Source organism: Clinocottus analis, unplaced genomic scaffold (assembly GCF_023055335.1).
Source record: "Clinocottus analis isolate CAN_PGR_092001 unplaced genomic scaffold, fCliAna1.0.p SCAF_5, whole genome shotgun sequence".
Lineage (NCBI taxonomy): Eukaryota > Metazoa > Chordata > Actinopteri > Perciformes > Cottidae > Clinocottus > Clinocottus analis.
This window is the reverse complement of record NW_027176207.1, coordinates 913,628-933,997: the sequence shown is the minus strand read 5'-3', so window position 1 is coordinate 933,997 and position 20,370 is coordinate 913,628. Positions and strand designations below refer to the sequence as shown.

At 43.0% G+C, this 20,370-nt stretch overlaps 4 protein-coding genes across 6 annotated transcripts in view; 1 reads left to right on the top strand and 3 right to left on the bottom strand.

Annotated features, from left to right (window-relative positions):
- Window positions 1-6,651: 6,651 nt before the first annotated feature.
- gng3 (guanine nucleotide binding protein (G protein), gamma 3) lies at window positions 6,652-11,132 on the top strand. The gene is made up of 3 exons (XM_068599913.1): window positions 6,652-7,016; window positions 7,744-7,843; window positions 9,552-11,132. Exons 2-3 carry the CDS (start codon window positions 7,745-7,747, stop codon window positions 9,678-9,680), a joined length of 228 nt encoding a protein of 75 aa, XP_068456014.1. The 5' UTR covers window positions 6,652-7,016; window position 7,744; the 3' UTR covers window positions 9,681-11,132.
- A 66-nt stretch (window positions 11,133-11,198) lies between these two features.
- Window positions 11,199-14,736, bottom strand: banf1 (barrier to autointegration nuclear assembly factor 1). Of its 2 annotated transcripts, none has more exons than XM_068599912.1 (3): window positions 14,618-14,736; window positions 13,615-13,771; window positions 11,199-13,021 (listed from the first exon to the last, which is right to left on the bottom strand). In XM_068599912.1, the coding sequence occupies exons 2-3, from the start codon at window positions 13,738-13,740 to the stop codon at window positions 12,875-12,877; spliced, it is 273 nt and encodes a 90-aa protein (XP_068456013.1). In that variant the 5' UTR covers window positions 13,741-13,771; window positions 14,618-14,736; the 3' UTR covers window positions 11,199-12,874. The 2 variants fall into 2 exon arrangements, with proteins under 2 accessions (XP_068456013.1, XP_068456012.1); XM_068599911.1 differs by having other exon boundaries at window positions 13,615-13,774; window positions 14,618-14,733.
- A 585-nt stretch (window positions 14,737-15,321) lies between these two features.
- prdx5 (peroxiredoxin 5) lies at window positions 15,322-17,620 on the bottom strand. The gene is made up of 6 exons (XM_068600439.1): window positions 17,401-17,620; window positions 16,428-16,562; window positions 16,209-16,340; window positions 16,027-16,065; window positions 15,872-15,936; window positions 15,322-15,675 (listed from the first exon to the last, which is right to left on the bottom strand). Exons 1-6 carry the CDS (start codon window positions 17,494-17,496, stop codon window positions 15,570-15,572), a joined length of 573 nt encoding a protein of 190 aa, XP_068456540.1. The 5' UTR covers window positions 17,497-17,620; the 3' UTR covers window positions 15,322-15,569.
- A 1,356-nt stretch (window positions 17,621-18,976) lies between these two features.
- esrra (estrogen-related receptor alpha) overlaps window positions 18,977-20,370 on the bottom strand; it is a 15,017-nt gene continuing 13,623 nt past the window's right edge. For both annotated transcript variants that reach the window (XM_068600366.1, XM_068600367.1), the window contains one exon: window positions 18,977-20,370. This exon is cut by the window's right edge and continues 1,470 nt beyond it. The gene's annotated coding sequence lies outside the window, so the exon portion shown is untranslated.

Genomic DNA, 20,370 nt, shown 5'->3' with positions numbered 1-20,370 from the left:
CGCTCTGGTTCCTCTGGTTCCTCTGGTTCCTCTGGTTCCTCTGGTTCCTGCGTTGGTGACTTGACTGAAGCTTCCCCATCAGGTGATCTGACTGCTCTCTACTCTGTTTTGTTTGTTCCAGCTGAATATGAAGAGTAAACATGTTGCCGTCGTAGCGTCCTAACGTGTGCACAACCCTGATGGCTGCATTGTTGTTCTCCGTGTTTCTCGTCAACACACTGGAGGAAGTGGCTCTTTTCATTACAACGTTAAACAACAATAGTTCCTGAGTCCTTTGTTTTCATTTCGTTTCCCAGAGGACTCGGCGAGCAGTGAGCCTGCTGGGCGACAGACCACCAGCCCTGCACTGAAGGCAGGAGCAGCTGTTTGGAAAGTATTGAGCAGCTGCATTACCGTCAATACCAACGGCCAGCTGCAATTGACGATTCAGATGATCACCCCACCCAGATCTGCTCTGCCATCGTGACATAAGAGCCGGTTTGGGATCCACAGCTGTGTGATTGAGCTGCCGGGGATCGATCAGAGAGAGGTTAAAGCAAACTGGCTGGCAATAACTGCTGAGAGTAAAGAGCATGAGGGGAGGACTGCATGACTGCATGAATGTATGAATGTGTGACTGTGTGACTGCATGACTGTATGACTGTATGAATGTATGAATGTGTGACTGTGTGACTGCATGACTGCATGACTGTATGAATGTATGAATGTATGACTGTATGACTGCATGAATGTGTGACTGTATGACTGCATGACTGCATGAATGTGTGACTGTATGACTATGTGACTGCATGAATGTATGAATGTATGAATGTGTGACTGTATGACTGCATGAATGTATGAATGTGTGACTGTATGACTGTATGACTGCATGAATGTATGAATGTATGAATGTGTGACTGTATGACTGCATGAATGTATGAATGTGTGACTGTGTGACTGTATGACTGTATGAATGTATGACTGTGTGACTGCATGACTTTATGACTGTATGAATGTATGACTGCATGACTGTATGAATGTGTGACTGTATGACTGCATGAATGTATGAATGTGTGACTGTGTGACTGTATGAATGTATGAATGTGTGACTGTGTGACTGCATGAATGTATGAATGTATGACTGTATGACTGTATGACTGCATGAATGTATGAATGTGTGACTGTATGACTGTATGAATGTGTGAATGTGTGACTGCATGACTGCATGAATGTATGACTGTATGACTGTATGACTATGTGACTGCATGAATGTATGACTATGAATGTATGAATGTGTGACTGTATGACTGTATGACTGCATGAATGTATGACTGCATGAATGTGTGACTGTATGACTGTATGAATGTGTGACTGCATGACTGTATGACTGCATGAATTTATGAATGTATGACTGCATGAATGTGTGAATGTGTGACTGTATGACTGCATGACTACATGAATGTGTGACTGCATGACTGCATGAATGTATGAATGTATGACTGTATGAATGTGTGACTGTGTGACTGCATGAATGTATGACTGCGTGACTGTATGACTGCATGACTGTATGACTGCATGACTGTATGAATGTATGAATGTATGACTGTATGACTGCATGAATGTATGACTGCATGAATGTATGACTGCATGAATGTATGACTGTATGACTGCATGACTGTATGACTGCATGACTGTATGAATGTATGAATGTATGACTGTGTGACTGCATGAATGTATGAATGTGACTGTATGACTGCATGAATGTATGACTGCATGAATGTATGAATGTATCGATCCACTTTGGTCCAGATTTAAATATCTCATTGGATGGATTACTCAGAAAGTTAGTCCAGATGTTCCTGGTCCTCAGAGGATTATCCTGCACTTTGTTGATGCGCCACACTGAGGTTCACATTGCTGGTTTTGTGAGTTTGGCACAGACGTCCATGTTCCCTCAGGAGGAACTGCAGGAACGTTGGTGATGCCTTCACTTCTCATCCAGCACACATTTTAATTTTCACCGACAATCATGGATTCAACAATCATTCCAACATCGGTTGAAGACCAACATGATGAGTTTATCTGTTTCCTGTTTTATTTTGTAGTCCTTGTCTCGTGAGTCCTCTGTGTTCCCTGCACTTCCTGTCCCTGTGAGTGTTCCTGATTGTTCCTGAGTGATGAAGCTTTCTCTTGTTTTAACAAGCCACCCTCCTCCTCCCTGCTCGATACTTCCTAAATGAACGTTATTCCCATCAGCATCAGTTCTATATCCAGCAAAACATATTAAACAAAACAATAAAGCAGACAAAGGAAACCGGTTTACACAAATAAATCTGTGAACAACAATCTAATTATGAAACAAATCGTATGAGTGAATTCATGCTGCATGACTCAACATATAATGTATGTATAGGAATATAAATATAAAATATGAATTGAATATAATTCACACAATTGGTGACGTGTAACTCAATATAGATCATCTTCGATGTTTCCATAGCAACATTTCTCTCACGCAGTGGACAGTTAAATCTTTTCTTCACTGCATTTCATTTGTTTTAAATAAATCTTTTAAATAAATGTTTTAAATAAATGTTTTAAATAAATGTGTCGTCAGCGGCTTCCTGAACCATCAAAGTGCAGTCGTTCACACAGAGATGCTGCTGCTAATGCTGCTACTGCTACTACTGCTGCTACTGCTGCTGCTAATGCTGCTGCTACTAATGCTGCTACTGCTGCTGCTAATGCTGCTACTGCTACTACTGCTACTACTGCTACTACTGCTGCTGCTAATGCTGCTGCTGATGTTGCTGCTAGTAATGCTGCTACTGCTGCTACTAATGCTGCTGCTGCTAATGCTAAAGCTAATGCTAAATGCTGCTGAGGCTGCTGCAGCTGCTGCAGGAGACGTTTCTGCAGAACATTGAGACGCAGCGGCTGTTGAAGCCGCTGCTCCTCAGACCTTCAGACCTTCAAACCTTCAGACCTTCAGGTCTTCAGGTCTTCAGACCTTCAGACCTTCAGGTCTTCAGACCTTCAGACCTTCAGGCCTTCAGACCTTCAGACCTTCAGACCTTCAGGCCTTCAGACCTTCGTGCCTTTTGTTCTTCAGAATCAAACCTCACGCTGAGCTTGAGGCCCGTCAGCATCCTGGTGTCTGGGAGCCGATCATGGAATCAATGGTCCAAATGGGTTGAAATGAAAATCAACACAGTTTCAATATTTATCGACGTCGACCTCGAGGCTGAGGCCCGACTGCGCCGCATGGACTCAAACAGAACGTCAGCGATGTGTTGACGAGGTCACGGGAACGTCCTGAGAGGTCGACGAGGACCTGAACGCTGCAGGTGGACCAGAACCGAGCGCCATGCTTCACTCTGCATCTACTGTACGAGACACATCAAGCTTTCAAGTCAGATCTACCAAACTCTTTATATTTGTGTCACAGAATAAAGCTTCTTTTTTTATTTTATTCTCTGCGTCTGCTGCTCGGCTGCAGCCTGAAGCCTCCTGTGTGCCGTCACAGTGATTAACTTCAACTTAATTAGGATTGTTAATTAAGTAAAAATAAATGCAGGACGTGGTAATTCATAGTAATATTTATAGCAGAGTTCATAATCAAAATCCCAGCTGTGTTATTCTGAAAACTTTACTGGATTTATGAACAAAGCATTTCACATTATGGAAAGACGGTTGGAGACTTGTCCCGATTGTCCCGGGTTCAAAGCTCACCGGCTTAACGTTCACACGTCGACCCGTGACATCAGAGTCATCGTGGCAGCATATTATGGGATGGCGTGTTTGCAGGTGGCACACACACACTCATGACAGCAGCAGCAGCGCTCTGCAGCATCCGGGAGGTTTGTGGACGCTTCCCGTCATGTTCTGATCACACCTGCTGCCGCTGTTTTTCACAGCGTGTGCCAGGACAAAATAAATGAATCATAAGCATTAAAACTGGTCTCTGGCTGAATGAATTAACGGCTTTAAACTCGACGTGTTGAAACAGGATAGAAGAGGCTGCAGGAGATGAACCTGCTCAGCAGAAGGATGCAAAAAATGTAAAAACAACTCTGACAGCGAGAGACGGCTGATAGCTGCTACTCAAACAGCCACAGGATACATCTTTATTATTATTTTTATTATTATTATTATTAGCTGGCAGTTCATTTAGAAAGAGAGACACTAGATTAAAGCATTTACTGCTCTGCAGGCAGCAACACAGCGTCTCCAGAACAATGTGTTCAACACACTGTAACCTATTAATGATGAACTATAACTCATCTATGGAGCATTCACAGTGTATTAACAACAAATAAACGCCTAATAAAACACTTCTTAACCTAAAGCTGTTAACTATTTTCAACTTATCATAACTTTGTAAACTGTCGAAAAGAGGACCTTAAGATGATTTCTGTCAAACTTCTGACATTCTGTTTGATTACAGATGTGTTGTTTTGTGTTATTAAGCATTTATCACGTGGTATACACAAGTTTGTTCATTAGGAATACATAAACAATACTTTATATATGCTTACAGCTACATTTAGTTTGTTAGAAGCAATTTCAAATTGTTTATGTACTAACTAAAAAATGCTAAATATATATGGAAAAATAAAACAAATTGATAGATTATTATATTATTTGACTGAATTAAACAGCTACTATTAATTGTTCAAGTGTATAATAATCATTTAATATAGCTTCAATCTTAAGGCACTGAATCAATAAACGCAGGCTGAGTGAACACGTTGAAGACGACGCGGTGCCGTGTGAAAAGATGTCAAACGGGACGTTGTCATTAATTATGTTTCTTGTGTTTTTCCCGTTCACTTTTCTACAGCTGACATTTGATAAATGACAGCAGAAGAAGCCCAGGTGTAATCAATACGCTGCGCAAGTGGACGGACTGCAGTCATTAATAATGTTGATTACACCTGAGCAGTGAACGCTTATTATGGGACACATTAAAGGCACAAATGGAGCAGAGACATCTTTCATGTTATCACCTCACCTTTCCTCCCACGACAAGAAGAAACGTGTGTGATGGAGAACACCGTCTACAGTTTATACTATTTACATAACTTACATGTTTTTGTATGTTTAGAAAACCATTTGAGATGAATTTCACTTCTTTCTTTCATCACTCGAGATTTGCTGCAGAAGAAGGTGCGGCCCTCTGGAGTCTCGTGGTTTAGAGCTTGAAGACAGTAAATGTACTTATCTCATATCACTGTCTGCTGTTTCTGTAAACCAGGTTACTTTCAGTAATTCACTTTCACTGTGTAGCTCTGAAGCAGCCGCTCCATCAGGAGCAGGCTTGTCGTGACTGGACTCTCAGCGACGTGGTGTAACCTGCCGGCATCATCCAGCAGATGGAGTCCTTAATCTGCAGCCTCAGTTTATAAATCCCAACATGCTGCTGTTCACTCTGCCGTCATGAAGCTCATCTGCAGTCCCTGCAGGAACATCCAGATCGGTCAGTTCAACACAAGAAAAAGATGTTGAACGTGTTGAGTTCAAGCAAGCACGAAGTGTGTGTGTGTGTGTGTGTGTGTGTGTGTGTGTGTGTGTGTGTGTGTGTGTGTGTGTGTGTGTGTGTGTGTGTGTGTGTGTGTGTGTGTGTACCATCTCATATTGTCTTGAATTCATTACAGTCACACAGAAGACACTCCTTTCATTTGCACAAATAAAAAACAGATTTTACATATTTTTGTGAAAATTCACTTGAGTTCATGTATCTTTAATAAACAGTATTAATGGATATTACTGGATAGTAACTGTGTTAAGATCATGTACATCCAGCTGCAGGAGACAATAATAATCTAAGTTCTATTATAGTTTATATGTTTAGTGGATTTAAGATTATTTTAAATTACCCAAACAAATAAAAATCAAATACAGTTGCTCTCAGTTTATAAAATGTTCTCAATAAAAAAACATCACTCTACACAAACCCACAACTGTACGACGGCAAGCACTAAGGTCAAAACAGCGAAAACGAGAAACGGCCCCCTCGCTATCAAAGATAGTATAAATTAGAGAGAGAGGTCACCGCCAAAAACACACAGCATTGACACGCCCACAGCGCTAGCTTAGCAAAGATGGCGGCTGACAGCTTTCGATCGTTTAGTTGCTGGTTTGCAGACGTCAGTCTGCTCCAGTGCCCTCTGAATCTCTGAATCTTTGAATCTCTGAATCTCCACGGAGTAGCAGAGCTTTCACATGAAGGGCGACGTACTTTTGTCTTCACTCTGAACGCGTCACGACCGAGACCGCGCCGTTGTGTCGTAATGCTGACGCAGCTCTTCTTTAATCTGAGCGCGTCACGAGAGTCACTGACGAAAACACACCGACCCCGCTTTCCCCTCCAAGACGTTGCATTGTCTCTGTACTATTAAATAAAGCAGACATTATTCTCGTCCGGAGGCCATCACACACCCAGTGAATGCCAGCAGGACGTTCACGTGCTTGACAGTGATGTCAACCCCTGAACCAGACTGCAGCAGCAGTCCCCATAGCAACAGAGGAGAGGACGAGGCAGAGAGACACGCAGTGAGTCAGGACACTTGAGCTCACATCCCGAGATGCAGCTCGTGTTTTAGCATGAAACACAACCACACACCCTCAGACCACCCTGCTGCCTCTGAGAGGTGGAGACCAGAGAGATGGCAGTCCACCCCCACCTCCACACACACTGATGTGGTACGATCCCCCCTCACAGTGAAACCCTTACCAATGGTTTCCCCCTCCCACTGGCTGGCAGGTACCACTTACTGCCCGGGGAGGGGGGAAGGAGAAGGGGGTGGAGGGGCTCCTATCCATCCAGCACACAGCTCAGCTCATTGTGGATGGATTGCAGAGCGCTGAACTGTACAGAGCAGGGTGCCATCCAGGCTCTGTCTGTGAGGGGTGGGGTCCGGCTGCACTGATACCACCAAACGTACGCTCACAGAGGGTCACGGAGAGGCAGAACCAGAGAGGAAAAGAGAGAGAGAAGAGGGGGAAGACTGCACCTGAGGAGGACCACGAAGCGGGTAAGGAGAACAGGGGCTGGATGGAGATGGGAGGGAACAGACAATGGAGAAAGGTCCAGAATGGTTCAAAGAGATTCGCTTCTTTGCCGCTGTTGACAATCCATCCTGCTCCTTCTTCATCTGACACGTTGTTTTTTTCAATCATTTGTGTTCATATTTCATAAATGTCTGTGGCCGCAGTGTTTATTTCATTCTATTTGATGTGTGTGTGCTCACAGTATCTGGCTCGTCCGTGGTGAAGACGTTTGACCGTTTGGCCCAGTTAACATGTTAATTTTGCATTTAATAGAATGTACTATACGCTTCTGCTGCAATATTAGATGACACGATGGATCAGACGTGGCAATTTTACAACACAATGCTGACTGATATGTAATCTGCGTTACTGAAGACTGACTTGTTTCATGCTGCTCGCTCTGCTGCACCAACATATGTAAACTATGAATATTATCATTGTTGAGTTTAGCGTTTATCATGTGACACAATACTGTATTTAGTACTTTAGTTCACACATACAGTCGTTCATTTGATCACTCATATTAAAAAGCTAACTTCACAATTAATAACCCTCAGTGTGTGAAGTGTCAACCATAACTTATTGCAACATCATTTATACAAGTGACAGTTGTGTTTATGTGCATCACTCATTCCTGGAGAACTATTCCATGAAACACTGAAACAAATCAAAGACAGAAGGTGCTTCACGCCGCTGTGTTCCTGTCGGCAGGATGAAAGCAGACACCCCAGTGAACAGCGCCATGAGTGTGGGCCAGGCCCGGAAGCTGGTGGAGCAGCTGAAGATCGAGGCCAGCTTCTGCAGGATAAAGGTAAGAACAGCCTCACGTCCAGGTATGGACCATGAAAAGTGGAATGCGCTTCAACAAATGAGACCAGAGGGGAAAAGGAGGCTAAATAACAACACAGTGGATTAATTAACACACTCCATCTTAATTGGAATTCATGAAAATGTCAAAATAATAATAATCCTACTCTCTTAATACAAGTCCAGATGTTTCAGGCGCCTCACACTGACATCTTAAGCTCTCCTCTGTCACTAAGTCCAGTTCTTGTCCACAAACCGCTAGAATAAAGCTGACTGATGGTGCTGCAGCAGCTCAACCCCCCTCGGGTTAAGAAGAGACCGGCTCTGTTTTACGTTTGTTCACATCAAGCCTCCAATCCAGTTAGAGATGACTGGACAGCAACGAAGCGCTTTGACTCCACGTTGCTGCAGGACTCAGCGCTGAGCCGCAGAGTCGATGCTCTGCAGGAGAGAGTCTCTGAATGTTCCTGCTGGCATCAGAACACACAGCAGAGCCGTCTTCCATCGCTAAGACACAATGCTCCATTAGTGAACATATAAAAACAATTAAAAGTAAAAATATATATATATATATATATATATATATATATATATATATATATATATATATATATATATATATATAATAACATCATGTTTCAGAAAGTCTCCAGCTGCAAAGCATAACTTTCTGGTGATATTGTGCTGAGGGAAAAAGAGAAATGTTCTCAGCAGTGGTGTTCAGAGCATCTTCTACAGCGAGGAAGACCTCCTTCTCTGTTTAATGTGAAGCTTTAAAACATCTTGAGATGTGCTGCAAAGTCATAAAGTAAACTAGTGATGTACTGAAGCGTGTACTTTCCATTCAAACTCTGCTGTTATTGCTTCTGTATTGTTTCCTGTATTGTTGTTCACTGCTGTGCTGTGATACCTTCGTCACGACAAACATCTACTTTCCTTCAAATGAATCCATATCTCACTCGCTCATCCCGGTAGTATTATTTATAGCAGTACATTTGATACTATAGATTTCAGGTTTTGACTCATTAGACTTAAAAGACATGAAAACATTCAACAAGGCTCAAAAGCCAAGACTGTACAATGTGTTGAGGGATGTAAAAGGTGTCATTAAAGTGGGAGAATACAGCCTGTTAGTCGAGCTGCAAGACATTACACCCTTTAAAACATATCGTCTTATAAACTGTGCTAAATCTGTAGGAACCTGAAAACACTTGTAGCCTCCAGTTATTAAATGAACAGAGAAACATGCAGCACATCACATAACCAAAGGTTAACAGAACAGAAGATTTAAAAAACAAACATTATATATATATATATATATATATATATATATATATATATATATATATAAAAATAAAAAAAAACATTATATATGTTATAAAAAAAAACATAAAAAAACAAACATTACATATATATATATATATATATATATATATATATATAAAAATAAAAAAAAACATTATATATGTTATAAAAAAAAACATAAAAAAACAAACATTACATATATATATATATATATATATATATATATATATATATATATATATATATATATATATATATATATATATATATATATATATATATATACTTTAATTTCTTGCCGTGTGGATCCAGATGTTCCTGAGGAGATAATGACCTCACAGGAAAACACAGGAAGTGGAACGTACACGATGATGAAGCGCCCTAAACCTGAGCATCCTCACCTCTAGGTGTCGAAGGCAGCCGCCGACCTGATGGCGTACTGCGACGCCCACTCCTGTGACGACCCGCTCATCACCCCCGTGCCCACCTCGGAGAACCCGTACAGGGAGAAGAAGTTCTTCTGCGCTCTGCTGTGAGAGCAATCAGGGATTGTTGAGGTTCATGGTACAACTGCACAGTGTGTACATGTGTGTACAGTGTGTACAGTGTGTACAGTGTGTACATGTACTTCTGATCTGAATTAGCCGTCAATGTGCTATATACTAACCTTGCATAAAAGCTGCCGATGTGCGGTACACAAAATCTACGACAAAATGTCTCCAACTAAATTCTTTAACCGCTGACGTCCGACTCAATGTGAGAGGAAGAAAAATAAAGAAGAAAAATAAAGAAATAACTTGAAACTAAACCTGAAAGCAATCAGTGGAGAGTCAGTTATCATTATGAGAAAACAAGACTTATGAAAACATAAAAGAAAGCGCTCTCATCTGTGTGGAAACACATTTCATGCTCATTAATATTCCAGGTAACTGCCAGAGGGACGTTGTGGTGTTGGGCCCACTGGTCCCAGCAACACACCAGTATGGATGCTGCAGCATCTGACTCTGAACTGGGAGGCTACATTCACACTGTAGGTCTTTGGATTGTGGTGCTACGCGTCTCACACGCTGCCCTCAGAGGGCAGGGGGTCGAGTCCCCATCAAAAACAAAGTGTCCACACATTTGAGATCCGGCCAGTGAGGGAAAGAGAAGACGAGCCTGCCAGGTGATGAAGAGCGTCCCATGTGGTGATCCCTTAGGGAGGCGGAGGTCCTCACTCTTCTCCAGATTAGACTTTACTCACAGGAAGTCTCCGTTCTCTCTCCGTCCTTCAGAGCCGCGTCCCGTCTGTCAACATGTTTTCTTTTCCTCGTCTTCTGTTCCTCACTGTGCAACATCGCATTCAGTCCCGTTCAAGGTTTTACCAAGATTTAGCATTTTGCTCATTTCTCTGCTGTTGCCATAGCGTGTGTGTGTGTGTGTGTGTGTGTGTGTGTGTGTGTGTGTGTGTGTGCTACTGTGTAAGGTGAGCAACAGATCAATCAAACCCAGATTGTACAATAGCACAGAACCCCAAAAAGAAACCCAACAACATTCCAGGGATTAAGACGTGTATAATCCACGCCATTAAAGCAAAGTCAGAAATGTGATCGACAAGAAGACTTTCATATTTATTTGAGGCAAAGAATAAAGCAATTAAAATGTACATTTAAAAAATGGTGTCCGTCATGGTTTGAGCCATCAGGTTGAGCTTCTGTAACGTCCCATGAGGATCCCACATTTAATTCAAATGAGTCTCTGTGGTTGCGTCTCCATCTACAGAACACACCGTGGGTTACTTCTGTTCAATCAACAATAAATAAAGCCGCTCTCATTGGGGGTTCCCTCAGACGTCTCTTCTCATGAGCTCATGATACTTTTGTGAACTTCTGCTCTGTACGGTTTTCAAACAATGAACCAATGTATTGTCAGTAATATAACATTAAAGAGATCAAGGAACATCGTGTGTTGAAATAAAACCTCCTGTCATCAAAGATTCTCCCTCATTTGTGATTTTATTTGATAACAATGTCATAATTTAAAACGGACATGACAATAAAACATGTTTCCGGTGCGTGTATTATAGTCATGTTTAATGATAAGAGCAGAATAAAAAACAAAGATTTCAGTCAAAAACCAGACATCAGCTAGACGTTAACACAACAAAGCTTCTACACAACAGTTACATGCTCTGACAGCAGCGTGTGGAAGATTAGTCGACATCCTGAACGTGAACTCCTGCAGGTTTCATAGCTCGTCTGAATGAAGCCGTCACACCGCTTCATGCGTTAAGGTCTCATGCTCAGAAGCAGTCAGTGATGTCACGCTCACTCATGAAGACATGAACGACACGAAGCTGGTTGGCGTTACAAAACACAGACTCACACGTCTCACTCAATTTAAAGAAACAGTCCAGTGGATCACCTTTTCATTGAGAAGTCAGGAAAAGGCAAAGACGAGCAGTAGATTGGGTGGAGTTGCCGGACACTTGTTGGGGTTTTGATTTGCAGAATCAGACCTGAGGTCATCTTCTACTTCATGTACATCATGTCAAACACACAGCACATCGACCACGTAGCTTCTACTCCGTTAAAAAGGTGCCGATTGAGTCTCTGCATCGCGGCCGTTTGTTCATCCTGCAGCTACAGGATTGTGTACTTCAGCCCGCTCACCAGCAACAGACACATCTTTGACAGCATTTGAGTTTGTTGCATCTGCATCTTTATTTAAATACTTTTCCTTTAGGTCCAGACAAGCTTAGAGCTGACCATTCAGTGAGTCCGCTGCTTCTTCATTTGCAAGATCAAATGTTAAAAGCCTTTGTGATAAAAAAAAAAAAAAAAGGTAAAAAGGTCGATGTCTTTGAGCAATGTCACATACGTTCTGTTTAGTTTCATTACATGAAACAGTCACATCGTCTAAAGACCTTCAACCAGACAACCATCCCTTCAAGAAGCGCCTGAAACATTGGTGATGATGAACTGAGTTACGAATGAAAAAAAAACAAAAAACAGCTATTATCAACCTTACAATGGCTTTAAAAACAGGCAGTCATGGCAGGAAGCCCACAAGTTGATGAGTACAAACATACAAGCGTGTGCAGAACTGAAACACATTTTAAAATCATTCTGAAGCTAACGGGAGAACAAAGTAGCCGTGTTTAGTTTAAGAGATGTAAATCTCCAGTACATGACCAACAATGATGAACTATACATTTAAAATTCAACCTTTAATAGAAATACATGCAGTATTTCAATGATCTTGGACACATTGAATATGATGCCCGTGAGCTGCCTTTCCCCAATAAAACAAACTGGGCCGTTCAGCCCGACGGCTCTGCTGCCTGCTTCACTTCAGAGTCCCTGTCAGTCCTCTGGTGGTCCATACTGTTAATAGCTACACCCGTGCTTCTGCTAAAACAAGTTTAAATGACTGCTGTTTGAAATACTGACCACCAGCAGACGACACCTTTTGTGATTCTCCACCCATCTTTGTCAATTTATAGAAAGAGTTGTCGTGAAGTAAAGATCTACTGTGCAGAGACCGTGAGAAGACCGTGGGAGGCCGTGTCAAAGGATTTCAGAAATACACCGACAGCTTTAAGTAGAAATTGAAAATGAATCCACTTCAAGAACCTCAGGTGTGTGAAGAGTGTCAGTGCATATGGAGAGCAGAGCAGAATTAAAGCAAGATCACTAAAGAGATAATGTACAATTCGGACTTCAGAAGTAGAAAACGATGGCTGAACGCTTTACAAGAAGGCGTCACACCATTCTTTAAGGCAGCCGAAGCAGTCACCTTGCTGCTTGATATTCGCCTTGCAAGTTTCCTTCAGCCAATCCCGGAAAAGCTCCTCGTCTTTCTTCAGAACCAGAAACTGGCCGAGGACGACGTACGCCTGTGAGAGATGATCACACAACATGAAAGTGGATCGAGACAGGATTTCCCACATTGTTGTCAAGAAGCCAATGTTTCCATCTCTATCGTGATGAGGGCAGAATAGATGATCGGTATGTAGAAAAGGGATCGCCGGACACACCTTACAGTACAGCGATAGATCTTAAGGAGAACTTTTCCCACACACATGAAGTTAAATGTGTAAATGCTACCCACACTGCTGGTCAACAGGGAAAGGAAAATAACCCCGCCGTAGAGAAGCTGGTGCAAGATCCATTATTTGCTGTGTTTACTTTAGGATTAAGATATTTTTGCCTGTGAATTCCATTTCTCTGAGTCGCTAAACGAACGCTGAATAGCTCGTTAATCAAGTTACGCTAGATTTGATTTCAACCTACTGCAAGTATGATAAACTGGCTACAGCGTTAACAACCATGTATGGTTCATGCTTTTCTGTGTTACTTTGACAGAGAAGGGCTATTTTAAAGTACAGTTACAATGAGAAAACCCCTATTGCTGCGAGGATAAGCCCCTCTGTAGACAGAGAACTTTATTTGTGGTAAGTATTGTTATATTACATAAAATCTCCATTACCTTATCAAAACCCTTCTCCTCCAGTCTTTGGCCGAGGACGTCTCCGATGCCCGCCAGCGCGTTCACAGGCTTCTCGCCCATGGGCTCGGCCACAAAGTCTTTGTGTTTCTGGGATGTCGACGACATGGCTGCTGTGTAGGCGGTCAAAGGTCACCAACTGCTGAAACACAAAGAGGATATAATGTAAAAAATATGCTGTAGAGAGAAAGAAACCCCATAAAGTACTTTAAACAAATGTTGTTTCCCCTTCATGGTTTTACCTCTTCTTCTTTGGGGATACAGTTTTGATTCTCAGCTTAAAGTTTCTCTATTGACATCAAAAGTAATTTGTAGTCATTTTGTATTCACTAACAGTGTCCAATATTTAATTTAAGACTGGATTGAAATGCATTTTGTACGTGAAAAGGGTATTTTGTTTCTGATGAAGGTTCAAATTAATTACTTTAGCCTCACAGTCAGTTTCATTTATACACAAGATGAAAGATGCATCAGTGCGCTTACATTACTACTGGGGCAATATTTTAATAATGTGAAGCTTAGCATAGTATTTGCATAGTATTTACACGTACGCTACCACCCTGGATAAACACGCATGTGTTTACAGTCATCGTGAAAGCAACACTGCGGGTCTCGGGTTGCCGCTGTTGAATTACGCGCGCATTGCATTATTGTGCTAACAACTGTAGCACAACTAGCTAACGTTAACTAGCTTCAGACTGCCTCATCGTTCACTTCCCTACAAATCACAACAGCTCCTTACCGGGCGGTGCTCTCTTTATTCATTTTTAAACGAGATCATATTCACTAAAACGATGTTGATCAAGTTAGCTCTGTGACGTAAGAGGGTAGCGAAGTTAGCTCACAATTTAGGCGCCTTTAAATTCATTTAAAAGTAGCCGTTGATAGCAGCTCTTAACTGCTGCCGTACGGCGCTCCTCGGTGTTTGTAGCATGTTTCTGCCCGTGACAGCAACGTGAACTGTGGCTGCGTATTATTAACTTACCAATAACGACCCGTCCTGGCTGAATATTAGCGTAGTTGGCTGGAGAGTCGTGTGGTTTCTGTTTCAATCAAACACCGGCGACCACAATGCAATGCGTCCGCTTCTTGCGTCCTGAGGTCACCAGGTCACGTGATGTGTCTAACAGGATAAGCAGCTCAGAGTGTTTGAACAGTCACTTCTCAACGATGCAAGTGGAGGTACAAGTTAGATTTCCCATCAGTCCAGCCTCGTTTACCTGCAAAAGGTCATTCAAAAAGGGATGTATGACAATTGCAAAGAATTAAGACTCATGTGACTGACTCTTTATATCCCTTTTCCCATCCAGACAGATCAAGAACGCACTTAAATCAGTGACATTTAGATAAATACAAGAGTCTAATTATCTTTTTAAACACAAACATAACATTGAAGATTAGTGCAAATCCTTCTAAAGTTTGACGCTTCAGGTGCATTTCAGTACATATGGTGCCGCTGCAGAGTCCTTATGTGAAAGCGATGCATAATGAGTATCAATAGCAGTATGGTTAAAACATCTGGGTGTGTAGGATGGATTAAACTCTGTTCTATAAATATTATTCCAAACAAGGAATATTATAACATTCCTTGTTTCATTCTTATTCATTCAGTAGTGAGATATTGTGAGCACACACACACACACACACACACACAGCCACAGCCACACAATGAACCACAGAGGAAACACATTATTATTGCTTTCAGGGTTGATTTTATTTACCTACAGGGATCGGCATACAGAAGAGGAACGCAGTTCTTTTGGGTCGCCATTCATGTCATAGTTGTGCGCATTAATAACTGAGAAAAAAACAATGCGACTTTTGCATCCGTCTTTGGGAAAAGTAAAAGGATTGAACGGGGCAATACGGGGCTTTGCTAGTGCAACTTTTACAGTGACTATGTGTTTGTGGTTTGGTTGAATAGGCTGTAAATGAGCCTACAGCTCAGACAGAACGTTGGAGGCCAGGCTGCAGGTCAACCCGGTGCCGTCGGGCTCCACATTGATCTTCTTCACCACTCCATCCTCCACCAACATGGCATATCTGAAACACAGGATGAGTACACAATGACGTGTAGCCATGCACTTCAAATGCACCAGACACTGACGATGATGCACCGACAGTGAACACTGTGCACTCTGGCAGTAAATAGGGAGTGCTTTCTGAGACTGCATCAGTTCATATTAATTTTTAAATCAATCTCATACTGAAAAATTGACATTGGCAAAAGGACCAATACCTCTTGGATCGCTTGTTCCCAAGTGCCTGCACAATCTGATCACTGTCAAGCAGCAGGTCAATAGCCTAAGAGGCAGAGAGAAGAGACAGATGAGTACACACACAGTGACAGGAACATTAACTGATATATAAATATACACACACGTTAAGTTTTACCTTTGTAAAAGCTCCTGTAGGATCAGCCAGCATTCGAATCTGCAGACGACAGTAGCGGTAAGGTCAGAATGCTTAATCATGAAATGTATGAGATTTAATGCCGAGTGGTATTTGCTGCATCATCAACCTCCAGATTCTTAAGCACGAACATTTGTTCATTGCGCAAAAACGACATCCCATACCTTGCCATCTGTTCCGTGCTCCTTTCCCCAGGCAGCCATGACAAATGCATCATTGACAGAAATGCAGGCCACCTCCTGCACACCTTTACCCTTCAAGTCCTCCGCCTGCTGCACAAAGCCTGGGAGGTGAGTCTGGAAGCAACAACACAAATGCAACGTCAGCCGACGTCAAAGACGACCGCTCACGGGGCAAACAAGAGATGACAGTGTGGTCTCGACCTTGGAGCAACCGGGGGTAAAAGCTCCAGGTACAGCGAAGAGGACTCCCTTCTTCCCCTTGAAGAGCTTATCCATGGACACCTTGTTTCCAGGTTCTCCTTCCTGGACCTCCACTGCTGGGAGATGTTCTCCAACCTGTCGGGTACAGGTGTATTGACTACACAGTAATAGATTAATATAATGAAATAAATGAGCACCGGGGTTAAGTAAATCACCTGGAGGGGATTGTAAACAGGTGCACGCTCGCTGCCGCTGGGGGGCGACAAAGCCTCAGGAATATAGACGCGTGTGTTCGTTAAAATGGCCGAACACTTTAATTAAATTCAATACTTAACATTGACCGATTCATGTGACGCTTTATCACACAGAGGTTTCAACCATATTTAATTGATTTTACATAACTTTAACGATGCCCCTTGAAGACATGTCACTAACACGACATTCACAAGGTCACAGTGTTTGCAGCTGTGAAGTGAAGCCACCTGATAGCTGCAAGTTAACTCCAACAACTCGGGGGATACGAACACGTGACGTTACGCGTTCACAGACGTTTACTGACAACGATACAATAAACCAACACAATAAGAGTGCATGTTCATGTGAACTACAGGTCCGTGTCGGTTATGACTGAGTAACGTCACGTCTTCAAGGCGCCGGAGCAGCCAGACCAGCTGCACGTTAATCATTCACAGTTTGCATAATGCTGCGTTCAAGTCCCCTGCAGCCACCGACAGGACGGGGCCCGTGGACACAAACAAACAAACAAACAAACAAACTCATTGTAGCGCTCCTGGCCGTCATGAAGACGGCCTCCAGGAGGACAGTTAGCATAGCAAGCTAGCATGGCGAGCTAGCGACGTAGCGAGTGGTTTCGTTCATTCTCAGTTAAATACAACGACGCCTCTCTCTCTCGTGTAGCCGTACACAAGCGCACGCGGCTGTCGTTAGTTAGCTCGACGCGCGCGCCTCTCACCTGAATCGGCATGTTGGCGGCAGGTGAGCTGTGCAGCAGTCTCACGCGCTGGAGGACACGGGTGCGTTTGACGATGGCGCTGGTGATGGAAAGCATTGCGGCTCGCTAGTCACGCAGCTGGCGCGCACGTCCTGTCTGAGTCCCGCAGAGTCTCCTCTGCTGCGGTTACGCTCTCTGGCTGTCACTGAGCCTCACCACCACCCTCACCTGTTACACACCTGTCACCTGTCACGCACTGGGCTGTCGGGGCGAAATGCTAGCGTCCAGATTTGGGCCTGCTAAACCTATATTTAACTGCGCCATCTGCTATCAGGAAGTCACCTGCGCCATGTAGAGTTGGACTGGTTAATACATGTGCAGCTGTCATTAATGCTTTAGGAAAGAACTCATACAGTAAGTAGAAATATCATGATATGAAAATAATCCATTATGAGTAAAAAAAGTCTGAAAACGGTGCTTAAGAAAAAGGCACAACCACAATTTAATGTAGTTTGTTAAAGTGGAGCCGTTGAAGGTACTTTGTTCACTACGAGGTCATTCTTAGAGTCCTGCATCACCTCACGTGAGCAGATGATCATGTGTTTTAACTTTGAGCCTTTGCAAGACTTCACTCCTCTGCAGCAGAGCCCAGAGGTCAAGCTGAAGGTCAAAGCTTCACCCAACAGACTCCTCCAGTCAAGAGGTGCAAACACACAACAGCATGAAGGCAAAGCTGTTTCCAGGTGTCAGTTTGTTCAGCATGCAACCAACTACTGCCATCACGCTCTGAAACATGCAACCAACTGCTGCCATCACACACTGAAACATGCAACCTACTGCTGCCATCACGCACTGAAACATGCAACCAACTGCTGCCATCACACACTGAAACATGCAACCTACTGCTGCCATCACGCACTGAAACATGCAACCAACTGCTGCCATCACGCACTGAAACATGCAACCTACTGCTGCCATCACGCACTGAAACATGCAACCGCCAGCTGCCATCACAAACTGAAACATGCGACCGCCTGCTGCCATCACAAACTGAAACATGCGACCGCCTGCTGCCATCACAAACTGAAACATGCAACCGCCTGCTGCCATCACAAACTGAAACATGCAACCGCCTGCTGCCATCACGCACTGAAACATGCAACCGCCTGCTGCCATCACAAACTGAAACATGCAACCGCCTGCTGCCATCACGCACTGAAACATGCAACCGCCTGCTGCCATCGCGCTCTGCTTGTTTCATCCTGACGTCTGTGCGGCGTTTAGGGTCCAGGACGTCCTCCATCTTCACTTCAGAGGCCAAGATGATCAAAATCATGATGTTGACAGTTACAACAGTAGTCTTTATCACACTTAACACACACAACTAATACACACAAACACATCCATCTATTACACGCAAACACACACCATCTAACACATCGAATATACACAAACACACACATCTAATACACACAAACACAGATCTAACACATACATCTGTCCATCTAATACACACAAACACATCTAATACACACACAAACACACATCTAACACACACAACACGTCCGTGCACACAGGGAGAGATGAGGCAGTGCTGTGTGGTGGTGGTGTGTCCATTTATTACACAACACAATGCACCGACAGTAACCGTCCGTGGCGTCAGACAGTGGATGATCTCACTTGTTTCACAGTGGTTTTCATGTTTAGACAAGGACATCAAACTGGTTTTATCTAAATGAAAAAGAAAGAATAAAAGTCTACACACGGAAATTCACAGCCAACATCACACGCGAAAAACAAAGCAGTGTCAACAAACAACAGTAAATTGAGTAAAAAATAGAATTTAATCATTTAAATAGTCTTTCAAAATACAAACATTGATTTGAACGTCTAAATAATATAACGCTTAGTAGCTATTCTTCATTATAACTGGCATTGTTACATGTACACTGTGGCTATACAAGGAAATGTGAGGTTTGGTAATTTATTGTATTGCTCATTTATATTAATGCGCACATATTTATTAAAACTACAAATGACCGCATCGTTTCAACAGTGACCCTGCCTTCCCCCCAAGCCCCTCGTACCTAAAACATGTTTCTACTGATGAGAAGCCTCCGTTGTGTAAATGGCCGAGTCGACATGAAGAATCGTGAACGTTTCTGCGAGCCGGGCGTCAATATTTATTCTCTTGCTGTAAAAACCGGAGCGTGAAGCTGTGAAGACTCATGAGCCGTACAGGGAACACAGACACGATCTCGGGTGTTTTCACAACTGCAAAGACGTTCAATGAACCAAATGCTCGAATTTAAGTTAACAAATTAAAAGATCAATAATTTGCCTCCACAGTTATGTGGCCGTGTGGCTCCGCCCCCTGAGGTAAACCCTCTGCGGCCGCCGACCTGGAGAGCATTGATCCCTAAAATGACAATCAGATTCGGACGAATACACAACTGCTTACATGAAGAAAAAAAACGAAAAAAGAGTATTTATATCATCCTGAATGGAAATCTTCATTTCAATACCAAACCCACAACAGTGTCACAATGTAAATAAAATACCCTTGAATCCTAGAAAGGAAAATATATGAAAAAAAAAACGCAAGTTTCAAGTCTTTACAAACGTCAGAGCACTGTAAGCTGCACAGATAGAGTTGCAATGGGGAATTTGTATCACGCTTGCTGGCTTTATTCTCTATAAATTGCATGTTTGTGTTTATTTAAATGGAACTGTACACGGCTGAGCGTGTTCGCCGCCCTTCAGCCGCTCAACATTCAGTCAGGCGGCGTCGGCCGCTGCAGCCTTGCATTGCACGAGGAGCCGACTGCCGGGATCTTCTCAGGCGGGAGTCCTCCGACCCGCCGGACTCTCAGGATGTTCTCAGACAAGGTTTCAACATCCAAAAGGAAGATGTTGCATATTTTGCATGACTTGTATCCTGAGCCCATGGCGGACACTTTGAGTTCATCAGACGTGCAGAGGATCTCTCCT